Source organism: Galeopterus variegatus, unplaced genomic scaffold (genome assembly GCF_000696425.1).
Source record: "Galeopterus variegatus unplaced genomic scaffold, G_variegatus-3.0.2 Scaffold3504, whole genome shotgun sequence".
Taxonomy (NCBI): domain Eukaryota; kingdom Metazoa; phylum Chordata; class Mammalia; order Dermoptera; family Cynocephalidae; genus Galeopterus; species Galeopterus variegatus.
The window spans coordinates 237,253-253,768 of NW_007729615.1; the positions used below are offsets into that span (position 1 = coordinate 237,253).

Sequence of the window (16,516 nt, forward strand, 5' to 3'; positions counted from 1 at the left end):
CCCGCTGGGGCTATGGCGAACGCTTGGGCTAGGGCGTCCCCGGAGGCGCGTGGGGTGGGCGGGGCCTGGCTGGGCTGGGGCTGAAGCTGGGCTTGGGCTGGGCTTGGCGCTGAGTCTGAGGATGCCGCCGCTGGGTTGATCTGCCAGGTTTGGGTTGTGGCCGAGGGATGGCGAACGTGCGGGTGGCCGTGAGGGTCCGGCCGCTCAGCAAGAGGTGAGTATGGGCGGGAGAGGGCCCCTGAGGTGTCAAGTGAGCTGAGAGGAGCGCGAGGTCTCAGCCTCCCCCTCAGATTCTGGCGCGGAGAGATCAGACGCAAAGTGACGCGGAGGTTCAGGGTCTAGAAACCGTGAGGGTCCCGCTGCACAGGGCCTGGGATCGAGCTTTCGCGTCGTGCCTTGGGGGATAGCGGCTCCCTGAAGGCCTCAGGGGAGGGCTGCCCTGAGTGCGTGTCCCTGACGTCCTGCCAGAGGAGTTTCGAGGGACCGCGTCTCAAGCCTTTGCATGGGATTGGGCCTTTCTCGCTGTGCACGTCGAGAAAAGCTTGAAGAGGATGGGCATTCTCCTCTCTTGGTGGCTCTGGAGTACCGTGAGGACTAAGAAAGAATGATGTGTGTTCCTGAGTGCACATGAGTTTCTCAGCGAAGATGTGGAGAAAGGCAGATTGTAAGGGCCTGAGGGGAAATTGAGGCCCAGACAGATGTGGCTTTATCCTACACTCCACAGCTGTCTTAGTNACAAGAAAGCTATAGAATAAAAGATTAAAAGACACACCAACCAAACTTTATTTTGGATGTTAATTCAAACATAGAGGCTGTTTTTTTTAAAAAAGAAAACTTATAAGACAAAGTTGAGTGTGATAATGGTACTGTGGTTAAATTAAAACAGGAATTTTAAAATCTAAAAAAGATACATACTGAAATATTTATGAGTACAATAGTTTTGAAAATCCAGAAAACTGTTATGCCAACTTCTTTAACCTGAAGGCAGAAATATGTCAATACAGTGATTCTTTTCAGTGCAAAGCACAGTGGGTAGAGAAGCCATCCAGGACACCAGGGTTCCAAACAAGTCTGAATTGTAAACCAGCTGTCCCAATAACTTATTCTAGGGAATGGTACTTTCAAATACATGAGAAAAAGTAGACTGGATCGGTAAACTGCTTTGGAATATGCCTGACACACATAATAAAGGCATATCTGAGACCTCACGTATACAAGCTGAATATTCTATTTAATCAAAATATAAATCACAAACATATTTTGCCACTAATATTTTATTTAGTCCCTTTGATAGGATACATCATCCCCTGGGAGTTAGATTAGCAGCTGGCAGTCACAGAGAGAAAATCAAGGTGTAAAGTATTTCTTTTTTTTTTTTTTTGTCTTTTGTCTTTTTCCGTGTCCAGCAACGGAACGCAACCCTCAGTGTTGCCCCCGTACCGGACCGGGGACCGGCTACGGGATCGCAACCCTCGGTGTTGCTCCCGCGCCTCGCTCAGCCAGTGAGCGGGAACCGGTCTGTATGTGGGATCCGAACCCTCGGGCGGGAGCGCCGCCGCGCTTCTCAAGCGGCGCACTATCCAGTGCGCCACCGGGCCGGCCCCGTAAAGTATTTCTTAAATAAAAAAGGTTTTAAAGCTAAGACAAATACTTGAATACTAAGTTAATTAACACTATTAACTCATCAACAATAACTGCAATAAACATCAGAAGATACACTGTCTTATGCTTGGTAAGCCCAAACTATGTTTAAACAATGTCTGTAACATTACTTCAAAAAGCACTTGGCTTTCCACAGATTAGATTATACTGCAGTAATAAATTTTAAGGCATTTCCCCCTGTAAGGAATGTTATAATTTTTATCAGCAAGAGTTTAGAAGAAAATAAAGGAAAAGTCCACGTACTTAATTGAGAACTTACCAAAGTTGAACTCCCTCACTTTTCGTTTTCCAGCATTGGCAGGTTCCGTAACTGGTGGCTGCGGTGGCTCACTGCTCTTTGGTCTCTTGGTAGGTGGAGAATAATCATCATCTTAAAAAAAACAAACAAACTGTCATTACTGGAGGAACTGTCCTAATGAGTTACCACTACCACCCGTTAAATTCTCAAAACCCAAAAGGCGTGCAGGACTTTAAAGTTGTTTTGAATATCAAAAATTCCGTATTGTCATCTTCGGCATATTTTTTTCAAGTTAACATATGCAATTTTCCTACTCTTTTGGGATGTGCTCAAGTAAATATTGCTTGTTTTCCTTTGTCTTGATTCATTTTCTTTGTAGTTTGCTTCATTTAAATTGTTATTATAGGGCTGGATGGTTAGCTCAGTTGGTTAGTGCATGATGTTGTAACAGCAAGGTCAAGGGTTTGGATCCCCATGCTGGCCAGCCGCCAAAAAGAAAAAAAAAAAGCTGTTTAACACATGAGCATTGGAAATATTCTGGAACAGAGGCAGTTTATTGTACTTCACCTGAATAAATGGAGTCATGATAAAAACAAACAAAAAACCATTTCCAATGGTTTCCCAACTCACTTAGAATAAAATCCAAAGACTTTACCATTGCCTCATCCCCTCCCCGCTGTCACTCCACTTTACTTCCACTAGCTTTCTTGCTATTCTAACTTTTCAGGTTGTCTCCAAGCTCAGGGCCTTTGTATTGGCCTGTTCCCTGTGTTTCTTGCAGATAATAGCATGGCTCTTCTTTTACATACTTATTTTTCTCAAGTGTTACATACTCAGTGAGGCTTTACCTAGTCTAAAATTATCCAAAATTTCATCACCTTCTCCTACTCACCTGTCCCCTTCCTAGTTTATTTTTTTCTTGTTAGCTAATCCATTATACATTTTAAATTGTTTTACTTATCATTAGTCTCTCTCATTCAGCTCCATAAGTTCAAAGGTTCTGCCTGTTTCCTTCACTATGTCACTGATGTTTAGAACAATGCCTGTCATAATACGTGCTTACTTAGGAAATATTTGTTAAATAATTGAGTACCTTCATGGGCTCCTCCCTTTCTTCAAATCTATTCAAATGTCACCTCAGCAGTGAGGCGTTTCCTGAAGATCCTATATAAAATAGCACCTTTCCCCTTACATGCACAGAGACCATTACTATATCTCCCTACCCCTTTTTTACCATTGTATTTAGCACCACTTGACATGTTACGTATTCATGCATTTGTTTCCTTTCCCTTCCCAGTAGATTCTACTTTTACAAAGGCAGAGACTTTGTTTTGTTCGTTACTGTATCCTCAGCGTCTTAGATCAGTGCTTGACTCTTGTTAGGTTCTTGTACGAACTTAAACCAATTCTGAACAGACAGCATTCCCCCTGCTACCACAAACACTGCCAAGGTTGACGTAAGATTCCAGCACAAAAGAGAGAAGCTCGCCGGTGAGCACTCTAAATTCCTCTTCACATTCCAAGCGCTCCTTGCTAGGAACTGCAAAAACATCGGTGTTGCCCATTTCATTTTTGCTCCTAAAATTTACTTATTTGGCGGCGGCCAGTACTGCGGGAATCCGAACTCTTGACCTTGGCGTTATAAGGCCACGCTCTAATCAACTGAGTTAACCGGCCAGCTCACCCCTAAAATTTAACCACATAATCGACAGCTCAGACCATCGGAGCCACAAAAATATTTAGCAAATTACTTTCTAAGCTTTCGGACGTTAACCAAAACGTAACGATTTACTTGACTCTGTAAAACAACAACCCAGAGAACAAAAGTTATCCCCCTGTATGCAATGCCCAGGAAGAACAGACGTGGCGCGGCGTCCTCGCGCCCACCGGCTCAGTTTTGTTATATTGGGTGAAACAAAATATATTAAAATGAATGTCAATTATTTCTTTTCACTTCTTTTTAATGTGCCTACTAGAAAATCTTAAACTCCCTATATGGCTCATGTATTTCTACTGGACAGTGAAGATCTAGACTCTTGCTACTCCAAGAATGGACCAGAGTTATCAGCATCACCTGGGAGCTTTTGAGAAATGCAGGCTCTCAAGCTCCACCCCAGACCTACTGAAGCAGAATTTGCATTTTAACAAGATCTTCAGGAGATCTGTGTTCATGTCAGTGTGAGAAGCGTTGAAAGTCCGTGGTTTTACCATATGGTTCCCACTGGCCTCTGGTATCTCTGAGATATAAGGTTTTATATATATATATATTTTTAAGGGGTGGAGGATGTTATGGGAAGCTATAATAAATCAGTTAGACAGAATCAAACAGGTTCCTCTTCTGCGGGACACAGCAGGGTCTTTAATGTGCTAATGTGCCTTGTGAATTCTCAAGAGAGTCACGTAGGCTGCAGGGCTTCTGGCTTCATGTCCCACTGGCTGTGAACTTGGGCAAGTTACTTCTCTCTGTGTCTTGGTTTTCTCTCCTGCAAAATTGGGATCATAATACTATTGACACTATCTTAACCAATTTCTTCTGAACGTGCTTGCCAGATACACCCTGTGGAGTACATTAGCACTTGCCCACACACCCTGGCACGAGCCGGGGGACTCCTCTGTGGAACCTGCCCTCTGTATGCTCACCATGACTGACTTGTGTTTGTTCCCAAGCCCATTGATGATGCAGTTGTACTCATAACTGTCATCATGTAATTTAATTAAGTATTATGCCAAATGTTGTATTAGTGCAAAACGAGAATTATTATTTCAATGAAAACTAAGTGGAACACCCTGGAAACAATGAAATTAAGTTGCTTTTTTAAAAAATCACTTTTGAATTAGGTGTGAGATCAACTTAAATTATTGGGGGAAGTTTTGTAAAATTCTGGGAAGACTCCGCTCTCATGAATGAGATTCTATTTTTATTATTATTATTATTATTTTTTTTTTTTTAAAGATGACCGGTAAGGGGATCTCAACCCTTGGCTTGGTGTTGTCAGCACCACGCTCAGCCAGTGAGCAAACCGGCCATCTCTATACAGGATCCGAACCCGTGGCCTTGGTGTTATCGGCACCGCACTCTCCCGAGTGAGCCAGGGCCGGCCTTGTATGAACTGTTTTTAATGATCTGTTAGAGTTTGCTGGCAGTTGGAAAAAGTGTAAAAAGCCTTCTATGTAGTAAGAACATCGAGAGAAAAGGACTTAGGCTATTAGGCAATAGAGATAACTTTTGGTTGGGGAGGGGGAGTTGGTGTGCAGGGAGGTGAATGATAGAGATAAAGCTGGTAGAGGTGGTTTGGGACCAGAGGCACATAGTAGAATTATTTGAGAAATTAAAATTTTCCGGGGCATAAGATGACTTGATAATTGGGCAGAAGGGTCAAGAAAGGCATTGTCTCCCATAACAAAATTTGCTACTAGTGGGGATTATGTTTGTCCTCATATAGGTGGCTTTGAAAAGCCTTGTAATTGACAGGGTAGGGAGGAGAGCAATGAGATTGGGGAAAGAAAGAAAAAGAGAAAAAAGAATAGGAAAAAGTTAAAAGGGGTACAATGAAGAAAGAAGGAAAACAGCAGGTGCCTGAACTGCTGTGTTTAATTGGTAATCGCTTATGACATCTGGCTTCTGTATAACTGGATGTGGTGCCTCAGGGTTGGGGGTTTCATAGTTGCTGATGCTACCCTGGGATAGCCTCTGGTAGATTGGTAGAGCCTCTTTTTTTTCCCTTTTTTTGGAGGGGAGGGGGGAGTAGAGCCTCTTTTTGCAAAACTGTTCTTTTAGGGTTCTCAAGATAATAACATTGACCATTCCTAACAGTAATTCCAATTCCTTAGGTACTAGGAATTTATAATAGCATGGATTACATTAAGAAAATGATGTTGAAATTGGGTTATTTGCAGCCACAGTAGAGAATAACATATCTCATCAAACAAACATGAAGGGAAAAGAAGAACACAAAAGCTCATTTACTTTTAACTCAAGTTAAGAGCCTTGATCAGCAAGTGGTAGAATGCCAAGACTGCAGTTATCCAGGTGTAAGCAGATTATAGCAGGCTGAAGATTCAGGAGCACAGATTCAGAAGTAGATATGGATAAACTCAGTGTGACTCTAGCTAGGAAGTCCAGACCACTCCCATCTTCTCACAGAATCTTGCAGAGGTGGCAGCTATACTCCAGGGTGTGTTAACTTCTACCATCTTTGCCGAGGCTCATCTGAATGGGGGGAATCTGCTGATTATGTGGTTTGTTCCAATTTTCAAATAAGTCATTGGCACACATTCAGTTAAAAGAGTCATTGGATCCAGTGTTGTACTTGGGAAGAAGTACAAGATCATCTGGCCCAAGCTTCCATTTTTTGTTTTTCCAGATGAGAAAATGGTCTTACTTAAGATCTAAAAGTAGGTAGAGCCAAGATTTGATTTACCAGACCACACTCCTCCTTCCTGAGATTACAGAGAAGCTGCATTTCTTTCTCAAATGCCCATTTGTTCTGTAGGACTAGAACTGACCCTCAATAAAATGATAATATAGGGAATTGTTTTGATGTCCTCTCCCTCTGCCTCACAGTTTCCGTAATCTGAAATTCCATCTCATAATGAGAAGCTGCACCTTGTCTATCCAAAATCATTCACCATTGAGAGATATGTGTTCTGCTAGTACTGTAGGCTCTGTAACACAAATTCCATCTCATAATGAGAAGCTGCACCTTGTCTATCCAAAATCATTCACCATTGAGAGAATATGTGTTCTGCTAGTACTGTAGGCTCTGTCCCCACTGCCCTGTCAAAAGGTACTTTTGACACACTGTATAGCTTTCTGTTCTTTCTTCGTCTTCTTCTTCATTGTTGTCGTCGTTTTCTTTTTAAATCTGTAAAATAGGGATAACAACTTCAATGGGAGATTAAATAAAATAATACATTGAATAATACTTAGAACGGTGCCTGGCTCATTTTATTTTATTTATTTATTTATTGGCAGCTGGCCAATACAGCGATAAGAACCTTTGACCTTGGTGTTATCAACTCCTGGCTCATTTTGTGTACAAAAAAGTGTTAGCTGTATGATTTTTAACAGGTATTTTTATTCCTCAGGCCCCTGTTCTTAGCTATATGTTTTTTTCAAGTTTTACAAAGGAGTAGATATCTAAAGTGGTAACAGCTTGGTTATGTTCCTCTCTAGGACAGTGGTTCTCAAACTATTGTATACATAAAATCCACCTGGGGAGCTTGTTATACTACAGTTTGTTATCATTCCTGGGTCCCCAAAACAAATTTGAATTGACTAGCCCATCCCCCATAATTCTGACATAGGCAGCCATGGTTTTACCCTTGTTCAAAACCTTTACCTCTAAGGAATGAAGGCATGCTGGTGTTTCCCAGAGGCAAGGAGAGGTAGCAGCTACTCTGCCTTATTTAAGGATCCTCCTCAGTAGGCTTGCATTGAGCTTTTTGAGGCCAGCTGTCTAATTGAGATGGGTGCCCTTTCTTTCTGTTCAGCTTTAATTTAGCTCTCATTTTGTTCTATAATATTTTTTTTTCCTTTTTGTCTTTTTTCGTGACCGGTAACGGGATCGCGACCCTCAGTGTCACGCCCATACCGCGACTGGCAACGGGATCGCAACCCTCGGTGTCACGCCTGCACCGCGCTCAACCAGTGAGCAGACCAGTCTCTATATGGGATCCGAACCCTCGGCGGGAGCGCCGCTGCACTCCCAAGCGCCGCACTCTACCGAGTGTGCCACTGGGCCGGCCCATTGTTCTATAATATTTTGAAACCACTAGGTTACCAATGGCAGTGGTCTAGGTGGTGGAGGAGCAGCATCTCACCCTTTTGTGTTGTCACATCTTTCTGCAAAGAGGTCAAATTCAGGATACTTATTTATTTTTTTGCTGCTTTATGCCAGAAAGTCCCAGATGAATCCTCACAAAAGGGCAAACTAAAAAACATAGATAATAGATTTGAAAAATCTATTGCATGATTTTGTTTCTTATTTTCCTTATTGTCCAAGTTTACTATAATCTGTGTATTACTTTTATAGTGGGTAGAGGGATAATAAAAATGAGGTTAAGATGCACAAAGGAAAAAAAGATGTTATCTTGTAAAATGTTGAAACCAAAGATGAAAATTTTTCTTTAGGAGAGCTGAGGACTTAGGAGGGGGAGGTGTGAGTTTTAGCTTCTGAAAGGCAGGTTATGATCCTGGGGGATTAAGAATATCTCTGCTGCCTTGAGTACTTTCTAGTATGAAATGGGCAAGAAAGTGTATCAGGGCCTTGGGGAAATTTAAGTAACAGAAATGTCATTGCCTGGGAAAGGGAAATTTTCTATCCAGGGCTTTATACCAGACTCACTGACAGTTTTAAAAAAATAATCTTAAATTTAAAGACCCTTGTCTCACCATGGCACCCATTCCCCCCAGACCTCTAGGTCACATCCTGAGGAGCTTGAGGAGTGGTAAAAATTAGACTGAAGGTTTTTTTTCAACTTTAGAATCTCATGCTGGGAGTAATTTAATAACTTTCTTCACAGTGAAGGAGGTGCTAATGAGTTTAATTCTCATCTATTAACATTTTGACCTTGAGCACTTTGGCTGAAGCTCTTTCTGTTATGAAAGAGGATAGGCTTTCAGATATGTGGGTAACGTGAGTTAAGCTCAATAAAGTGAATGTAGACATTGATTAGTTGTTAGCAGTGTTACTGTGTAACTGCAACATAGGTCTTGGCTCTCATTCTGATTTAACAAGATGAAAGGAAAGGATTTGAGAAATATGTTCTCAGGATCTCAACAGAGAGGACTCCAGTACCTTTTTCATCAATATCCATGATCAAAATTCCAGAGAAAATGAAACAGGATGCCATGTTATATGCTGCGCCAAGGATACTCTCTAGGATTTCCAAGCCTAATTTCTAAGGTATAATTAAGAGCCCAGGCTTTGTGGTCAGACAAATCTAGGTTTATTTTTTATTTATTTATTTATTTATTTAAAAAGATGACCGGTAAGGGGATCTTAACCCTTGACTTGGTGCTGTCAGCACCACGCTCACCCAGTGAGCGAACCGGCCATCCCTATATGGGATCCGAACCCGTAGCCTTGGTGTTATCAGCACTGCACTCTCCCGAGTGAGCCACAGGCCAGGCCCCAAATCTAGGTTTAAATCACAGCTCTGCTACTACTATCTATGTGACCTTAGACAAGTTACAAAATTTCTCTCAGCTTTAGTTCTCCATCTTTAAAAGTGAAGATATGTTAGGAAGCTAAGTCAGGAGGCTGTGTTAGGAGGATAGCATAAAATGAAGTACATTGTGTATGCCTCGCACATAGAGGGTGCTCAGTAAGTAGTGACTATTAGCCATTCCAGACCCAAATTCTAACAATGCAGGGAAGCATGCTGGTTAGGGGACTGCTTGATATAATGCTTACAGCTACTTGTGGAGACAGACATTCCACTTATAGGTACAGCAGTAGGGAAACATTTTGTCTCACTAGTGCTGGTTTCAGCTTCTCTTTTTTTGATTAAAAAAAAAAAAAAAAAGGCAGTATTTCTTATATGGGTTTGGGTCTTGTTTCTAGGGAGACCAAAGAGGGGGGAAGAATTATTGTGAAAAAAAAAAAAAAAAAAAAAAAAAAAAAAAAAAAAAAAAAAAAGGCAGTATTTCTTATATGGGTTTGGGTCTTGTTTCTAGGGAGACCAAAGAGGGGGGAAGAATTATTGTGGAAGTTGATGGCAGAGTGGCAAAAATCAGGAATTTAAAGGTAAGTCTGAAATTGTTTTTCATTTCTTTTTACTGAGGAGCTAAAAGTATTACAGGGGCTTCTGGGGTGAAGGTGTGTGTGTGTGTTTAGAGTGGGAGAAAGAAGGACCTATAAGGAGAATTGTTGGAAGAGCTTGGACCAATCGTAAAGCAAATAAAAAAATAAACCAAGGAAGAAGTGCAGGGGATGGGCTGCTGCAGCCTAAGTTCTATCAAATATGGTGCAGCTGTTTTGGAAACTGGTCGGTAGCTACTTTATTATGGGAGCCATGGTTAGCTTAAATCATGGCAGGGGCAATTCCTATGTCTATATAACTCACCTGACCTCTAGTTAGACTTTGTCTCAAGCCTCTCAATTGATAGCACTTCATCTAGAGGCATTATTAGGGATTTTATTATGTACCTTAGTATACAGGATTCATTTGACCATAGTGAGGTCCAAGTAACAGCCTTCAGATCCCAGAATGGAGTTGGTCACTAGCCTGAGTCTTGTTACAAATTCTCTTTCAAAGATCTGACTGAACATTGGCTCACAATTGGACAGACATAGGGAACTTCCTCCCCCACCCCTTACCCCCTTCTAAGGCTAATTTCCTTCATTTTTTTCCTCCATTTTGGCCAGGCGAGCAGAAGATGAAAGAGGTTCTTCCTTTCTAGGACTTAGGGGAGTAGAGAGAGACAAGGTCATCTGGCCATGTGACTACTGCTGTAGTCAGCTTGTAGGTGGTACTCGGTATTCCTGAAAGCTGAGGAAGCTGACAGGCAAGAGTGAGGGTTATCTGGACCCCAGGCTTTGCAGCCATGCCCACTCCTATATTACTCCTATGATGTGATCATTTTCTTTTGTCAGTAGCTCTGCTAAAAGAGAATGAGACCTGCCCAACTTTCAACAGCAGCTCCCTGGGGACAAAGGTCTTTTTATTCTTGGCTGTCTCTTATTCGTATCTCTGTTGCCTAATCACTGAATTCAGCTGCTTTGTTCTGAGATCTCATATAGTTCTTAAGAATAAATCTCAGCCAAGATAAAACTTTAATCTGCCCCTATATACCTCTCTGGCTGCTTATTTCCTTGAAGTCAGTTATCCACTAAGAATCTCTCGGTCACTTTGACAGCCTCATTCTTCTGCAGATCATGATGGCTATTGCCAGGGTTCTCTTTCCCTGCCCAGAGTTTGAGTTTTAAATAGTAAGACAAGGCATTTCTGTGAATAGTGCCATTCTCCCTAGTACCTGGAGATCAGTTTAGTTCCAAGACGTGGCTTTACCCTCATCTACCTTGGGCAGTTGCATTGCTCTGGCTCTTCTGTTCTATGTGGTTTCTCATTCACAGGGGATGGACACTCCAGGGACCTCAGTGAAAGCCTCAAGTTGATGGAGTCTGTCAGGCTTAGGGGCTGAACTACTAATGCACCACTATTATCCTCTGCAGAAATATTTAATGAAGAAATTATAGTGATAAGAAGCCCAGAGAAGGAGAGGCTTCCTCTCCCAAGCTGTCCTATGTGTCATATAGTTGGTTTATATGTAGGTAGATATATGATAGTATGATAGACACATTTAGTTCTCTGGAGCTTTATTTGTATCTAAGGAGATGGAGAGATGGTTACCTTTTTAAAATTTTTTAGGTAGATATCATAAACATTCTCATGACCAGACCAGGTCTCTCCAGCTATAGTAGAGAGTAATCAAGTGCCTCTGGCCAGATTCTGATATTATGCTAGAGAAGACACAGTATCCTATGTTTGGTTTTAGGTGGGCAATCGACCAGATGGCTTTGGGGACTCCCAGGAGAAGGTTGTGGCATTCGGCTTTGATTACTGCTACTGGTCAGTCAACCCGGAGGATCCCCAGTATGCATCTCAGGATGTGGTAATGCCATATGTCATTTCTCTTTCACTCTCCTCAGTTCTTTTTTATTATTATTTAAAATATTATAGAGATACTTTTCAAGGTTATTAAGGCACAATTGCACAGATTGGAAGTACAGCCATGTGTAACTTAATGACAGGGATACATACTGAAAACTGTATCGTTAGGTGATTTCATTATGCTAACATCATAGAGTGTTCTTACTTATACCTAGATAGTACAGCCTACTGCACACCTAGGCTATATATAGCTTATTGCTCCATCCACCATCAGATATGCTTTCTGTGGTTGACCGGAATGTCATTATGTGGTACATGACTGTACTCTAAATTGGTACTTTAAACTTTAAGAAAATTTCAATACAGCAGACATTTTTTTCAAAGGAAAAAACTCTAATTCATCGAGAAACCATTGGCCTTTTCAACTAATCATTTTCATGGTAGCATTAATAAAGAAACCTATTTCATTTCCATGGTAGCATTAACAAAGAAATTCATTTCAAATTCAGTAATCATTTCATTGTGTGTCTCCTCAGTTCTTCATAACTGGACAATTGTTGAGAAATTAACATGGAATCTGGGACCTGGCTTTTTTTTTTTCTCTCTCTCTCTCTCTCTTGTTTTTTTTCTACTTGTTTTCTCTTCATAACTGGACAATTGTTGAGAAATTAACATGGAATCTGGGACCTGGCTTTTTTTTTTTTCTCTCTCTCTCTCTCTTGTTTTTTTTTCTACTTGTTTTCTTTTTTTTTTCTGGCTATTCTTTATATATGATATTTTGGTCAAAAACTAATGATGTTTTGGTCTGAGAAATGGTAGTGGGAGGCATCAGTTCCAGAAAGAACAAAGGAGGTAGGAAAAGACTGCTTGCTCAGGGCATGGAAGTTGGGAAGTATCCATTTAGGCTTGGGTCTCAGAATGATTCAGGTAGCTATAAGTTAGTTCAGGTAGTGTTCTACTCCTGTAATAGGTGAATGGGCGCACCTCAAACTTGACATTGTATTCTATACAGCGGAGGGGACCAGGAGTCCTAGAGGCTAGTATCTTCATTGAGTCTTAGACTTGAATTTGTGCTCCTAGGCAGACTGTGAAAGGGCTAGACAGCTAGTTTATCAGCCTGCAGGATATATAGGGGAAAGATTCTATTGATCTGCTGAGGCTGTTGGTTACTCTTTCTGTGTTTTGTAGTTCTCCTTGGCTCGCTCGCTCTCAAGTTTCTGAGGCAGCAGGAGGTCTGCCCAGTGGGTCTGCAGGCCTTCTCTGCTTCTGTGAAGCAGCAGCATTGTCTTAGTTTTCTTTTAAATGTTTTGTTTTGTTTTTGTTGGTTATGAATATTCATGGGGTACAAAGCAAATTGTCACTACTTGTGCCTAAGATGTGATGGCCAGATCCATACTGACAGCATGTCCATTACCACAAATTGTGATTATACCCCGTGTCCCTCACCCAGTTATCCCCGACTTCCCTCCCCATCCCCCTTTCCCCACTCCACTTTGTATCCCTAGGTATGTTTTCTCCCTCTGCAAGTCCAATGCACCACTGTGGTCTTTCTTTCTTCTTTATCTCTTTGCTCCCACTTATGAGAGAGTACATACAGTATTTTTCCCTCTGTGCTTTGCTTATTTCACTCAACATAAGTTTCTCCAAGCTCATCCATGTTTTTGCCAATGGGAAAATTTCATTCTTTTTTATGGCAGAGTAGTATTCCATGGTGGATATATGCGACAGTTTTCTTATCCAATCATCCATCAATGGACATTTAGGTTGGTTCCATATCTTGGCTATTGTGAACAGAGCTGCGATGAACATTGGAGTGCAGGTATCCCTTCGACATGATGATCGGCATTCCTTTGGATATATACCCTGAAGTGGGATTGCTGGATCACGTGGAGGATCTATCCGTAGTTGTTTGAGAAACTTCCATACTGTTTTCCATAGTGGTTGTACTAATTTACAGTCCCACCAACAGTGTAGGAGCATTCCCTTCTCTCCGCATCCTTGCCAACATTTGTTATTCTCATTCTTTTTGATTATAGCCAGTCTAACTGGGGTGAGATGATATCTCAGTGTGGTTTTAATTTGCATTTCCCTGATAACTAGCCATGTTGAGCATTTTTTCAAGTTCCTATTGGCCATTTGTATGTCTTCCTTTCAAAAATGTCTATTCAGTTCCTTTGCCCATTTTTTGATAGGGTTATTTGTTGTTTTACTGTATAATTGCTTGAGTTCCTTGTATTTTATGCATATTAATCCCTTGTCAGATGCATAGTTAGCAAAAATTTTCGGCTATACATTCAGTCCTCATGATAGCCAGGAAGCCTTGCCTCATTTACTTCTATGACCACAGACAATAGCCCTCACTCCAGCAGCCATCAGAATACTCTGTGAAAGTCCATCCCTAAAATTAGAAAAACCATTTATTTGGCCTTTCATGTTTTGGTACCATCATACTTACATATGAAAGAAAACACTACAGGAATATGTCCTTAGGAAATACCAGTGGAAATGGGAATATTTGGGGGAGAACCTGGACAACCATTGCCTATCAGTTTATATACCTTTGATTAAAAAGCCAAGCTATGTTTTCTAATAAGTATTTTAGTCTTTTGTGAGACTTTTTCTAATTGTGCCAAAGGAACAGTAACTCAGAGGAGACAGTACAGATTTTCTGCTGATCCACACTTCTGAAGATTGGATAGTTCTAAACCATGGAAATGTAATTGTCCTGTTTTTCCCTTCTGATGGGAACATGTGGAAACAAGACCCTAGACCACTGTGATATTTGTCTCTTTGGGCCCCTTCTATATATTATGAGCACCCCACCCTGGTTAGTTCTGATGTGTTTGCTATAAATGCTCAGCAGAAAAGGACAATGTGGACATTACCTGTCCCTTGTCAAGTCTTCTCTGTCCCTTGGAATATGAGGACACTGGCAGGTCCAGGCATGTGTTGTGGCTCTTGATTTTTTTTTTTTTTTTTTCTTTTCCTTTTTTGGTGGCTGGACGGTAAGGGTCCGAACCCTTGTGGCCCTTTGTTTTTATCCCAGTATTCAAGTGTGTATGAGGTATCTGGTTACTGGTATCTGTAACTGTTCCATTGAAATCCTCTAAGAAGAGCCAGGAAAGGAACTGACTTTCCATAAGTGGATGGTACTCCTATAGCAGTCCACAGCTGTGACTATATGTGTGGCAAAAAAGACAATAGTCTTTCTATTAGCAGAAAGTATGAGCATTCTGATAGCTGTTTCAGACTTCCCTGGCCATGGAACACCTATGGCTATTCTGTACAGAAGAAGAATTAACTATTTTGTATAACATTTGATAAATCAATAATCTTGGGGGGGTATGTATGTGTTAAAACTACCATTACGTATTTTAGTATCAGTGAGCTTGGATATGTTTGGTGTGAGGCTCATGATTTACATTTATGTGGCTTAATTGTATAAAAATAATCTAGTGGAAGTCTGAAAGGCCATAGAGGAGGGGATTTCATAAATATGGTTCTTCTGCTTTCTGATTTGGAATTTGAATTTTTTTTTTTTTTTTTTTTGTGGCTGGCTAGTATGGTGTTCTGAACCCATGAGCTTGGTGTTACAAGTCTGCACTCTAACCGTCTGAGCCAACTGGCCAGCCCTGGTTTGAAATTTAATGGAAAGATCAAATGGGATCCAGACAGGAAGCCTGTGTACATAGATAAAACCAATGTCTCTCGAGGTTATTCTGGCATGTTTATTAATTGCGTGAGTCCCTCATCAGTCCCTCATCCAAGAGGAGTCAGGATAGAAGACAGAAGGAAGGGAACCTTTGTCATAGGCTGGAGTAGGGCCAGGGGTCCCAGAATGGTGGCAGGACTCATATCTACATGATTCAGTCAGAGGGCCTCATTGCTTTAACACAGAAATTAGAGTTCAGACTTATTCCTAGTCACTATGGCTCTGAGGGCCCCAGGGGTAAGAGAGGCAGAATGTCAAAATCTTAGAAGTTGAGGTAGGAAATAATTTAGATGTTATTCTCTCCACAGTTCATTCTCTCCACAGCATTTGTGATCACATTTGGGAGGCAGGGGTCAGTCTTAATGAAGTATAACTTAGATACAGTAAAATTCACCTTTTTGGTATATAGTGTACAGCACTATGAGTTTTGACAAATACATATAGGTGTGTAGTGAATCAATATATAAAACAGTCCATCATCCCCAAAATTCCTTAATACCCCTTTGTAGTCTAACTGTCCCCCTTACCCCCAGCCCTTGGCAACTACTGATCTGTTTTCTGCCCTTACAGTTTTGTCTGTTCCAGAATGTCGTATAAATTGAATCACACAGTATTTAGCCACTTGAGTCTGACTTCTATCACTTAGCATGATGTGTTTGAGATTCATCTCTTCCGTTATGTGTATCACATCTTCTGACCTTGATTCAGACTTATTTAAATCATCTACTCACCCAAAAGGAACTGCATGGCTTTGGAGGCACTGATTCTTTTTTTTTAAAAAGATGACCGGTAAGGGGATCTTAACCCTTGACTTGGTGTTGTCAGCACCACGCTCACCCAGTGAGCAAACCGGCCATCCCTATATGGGATCCGAACCCATGGCCTTGGTGTTATCAGCACCGCACTCTACCGGGTGAGCCACGGGCCGGCCCCAGAGGCACTGATGCTAACTGTAGAGGGTGAGGGACCAAGTCTCTGGAAGACAGTGCCTCTTTCATCCCTCTTCTTGTGTGATGGTGGACTGCCATTTCCCTCAGAAGTATAGCACTGATTTTAGATATCCAAATATTTGAGGGAAAGATTCAAGCTTCCCTCAGCGGATATTGAGGGAATATCTAAATATCTGGCTTTAGGGGGATTTTGAGCAGCATCATAAGAAGCCATTCATAGATAGACGTTGACAAGAATGTTGCCTGTTCGTTGTTGGTGCTGCCTCCTCATAGTCTCTCAGTATGTTAGAGCTTGAAGGGAATTTAGGAGTCATCTAGGCCAGAGCTTCTTGACCT

The 16,516-nt window shown here is 41.4% G+C and overlaps 1 protein-coding gene across 1 annotated transcript in view; it reads left to right on the forward strand.

Annotated features, from left to right (window-relative positions):
• The first annotated feature begins 167 nt into the window (after positions 1–167).
• Positions 168–16,516, forward strand: part of STARD9 (StAR-related lipid transfer (START) domain containing 9) — a 119,017-nt gene continuing 102,668 nt past the window's right edge. The window contains exons 1-3 of the mRNA XM_008585248.1: positions 168–214; positions 9,582–9,651; positions 11,403–11,519. Of these exons, the coding sequence (XP_008583470.1) occupies positions 168–214; positions 9,582–9,651; positions 11,403–11,519 (234 nt within the window). The remainder of the gene's footprint in view (positions 215–9,581; positions 9,652–11,402; positions 11,520–16,516) is intronic.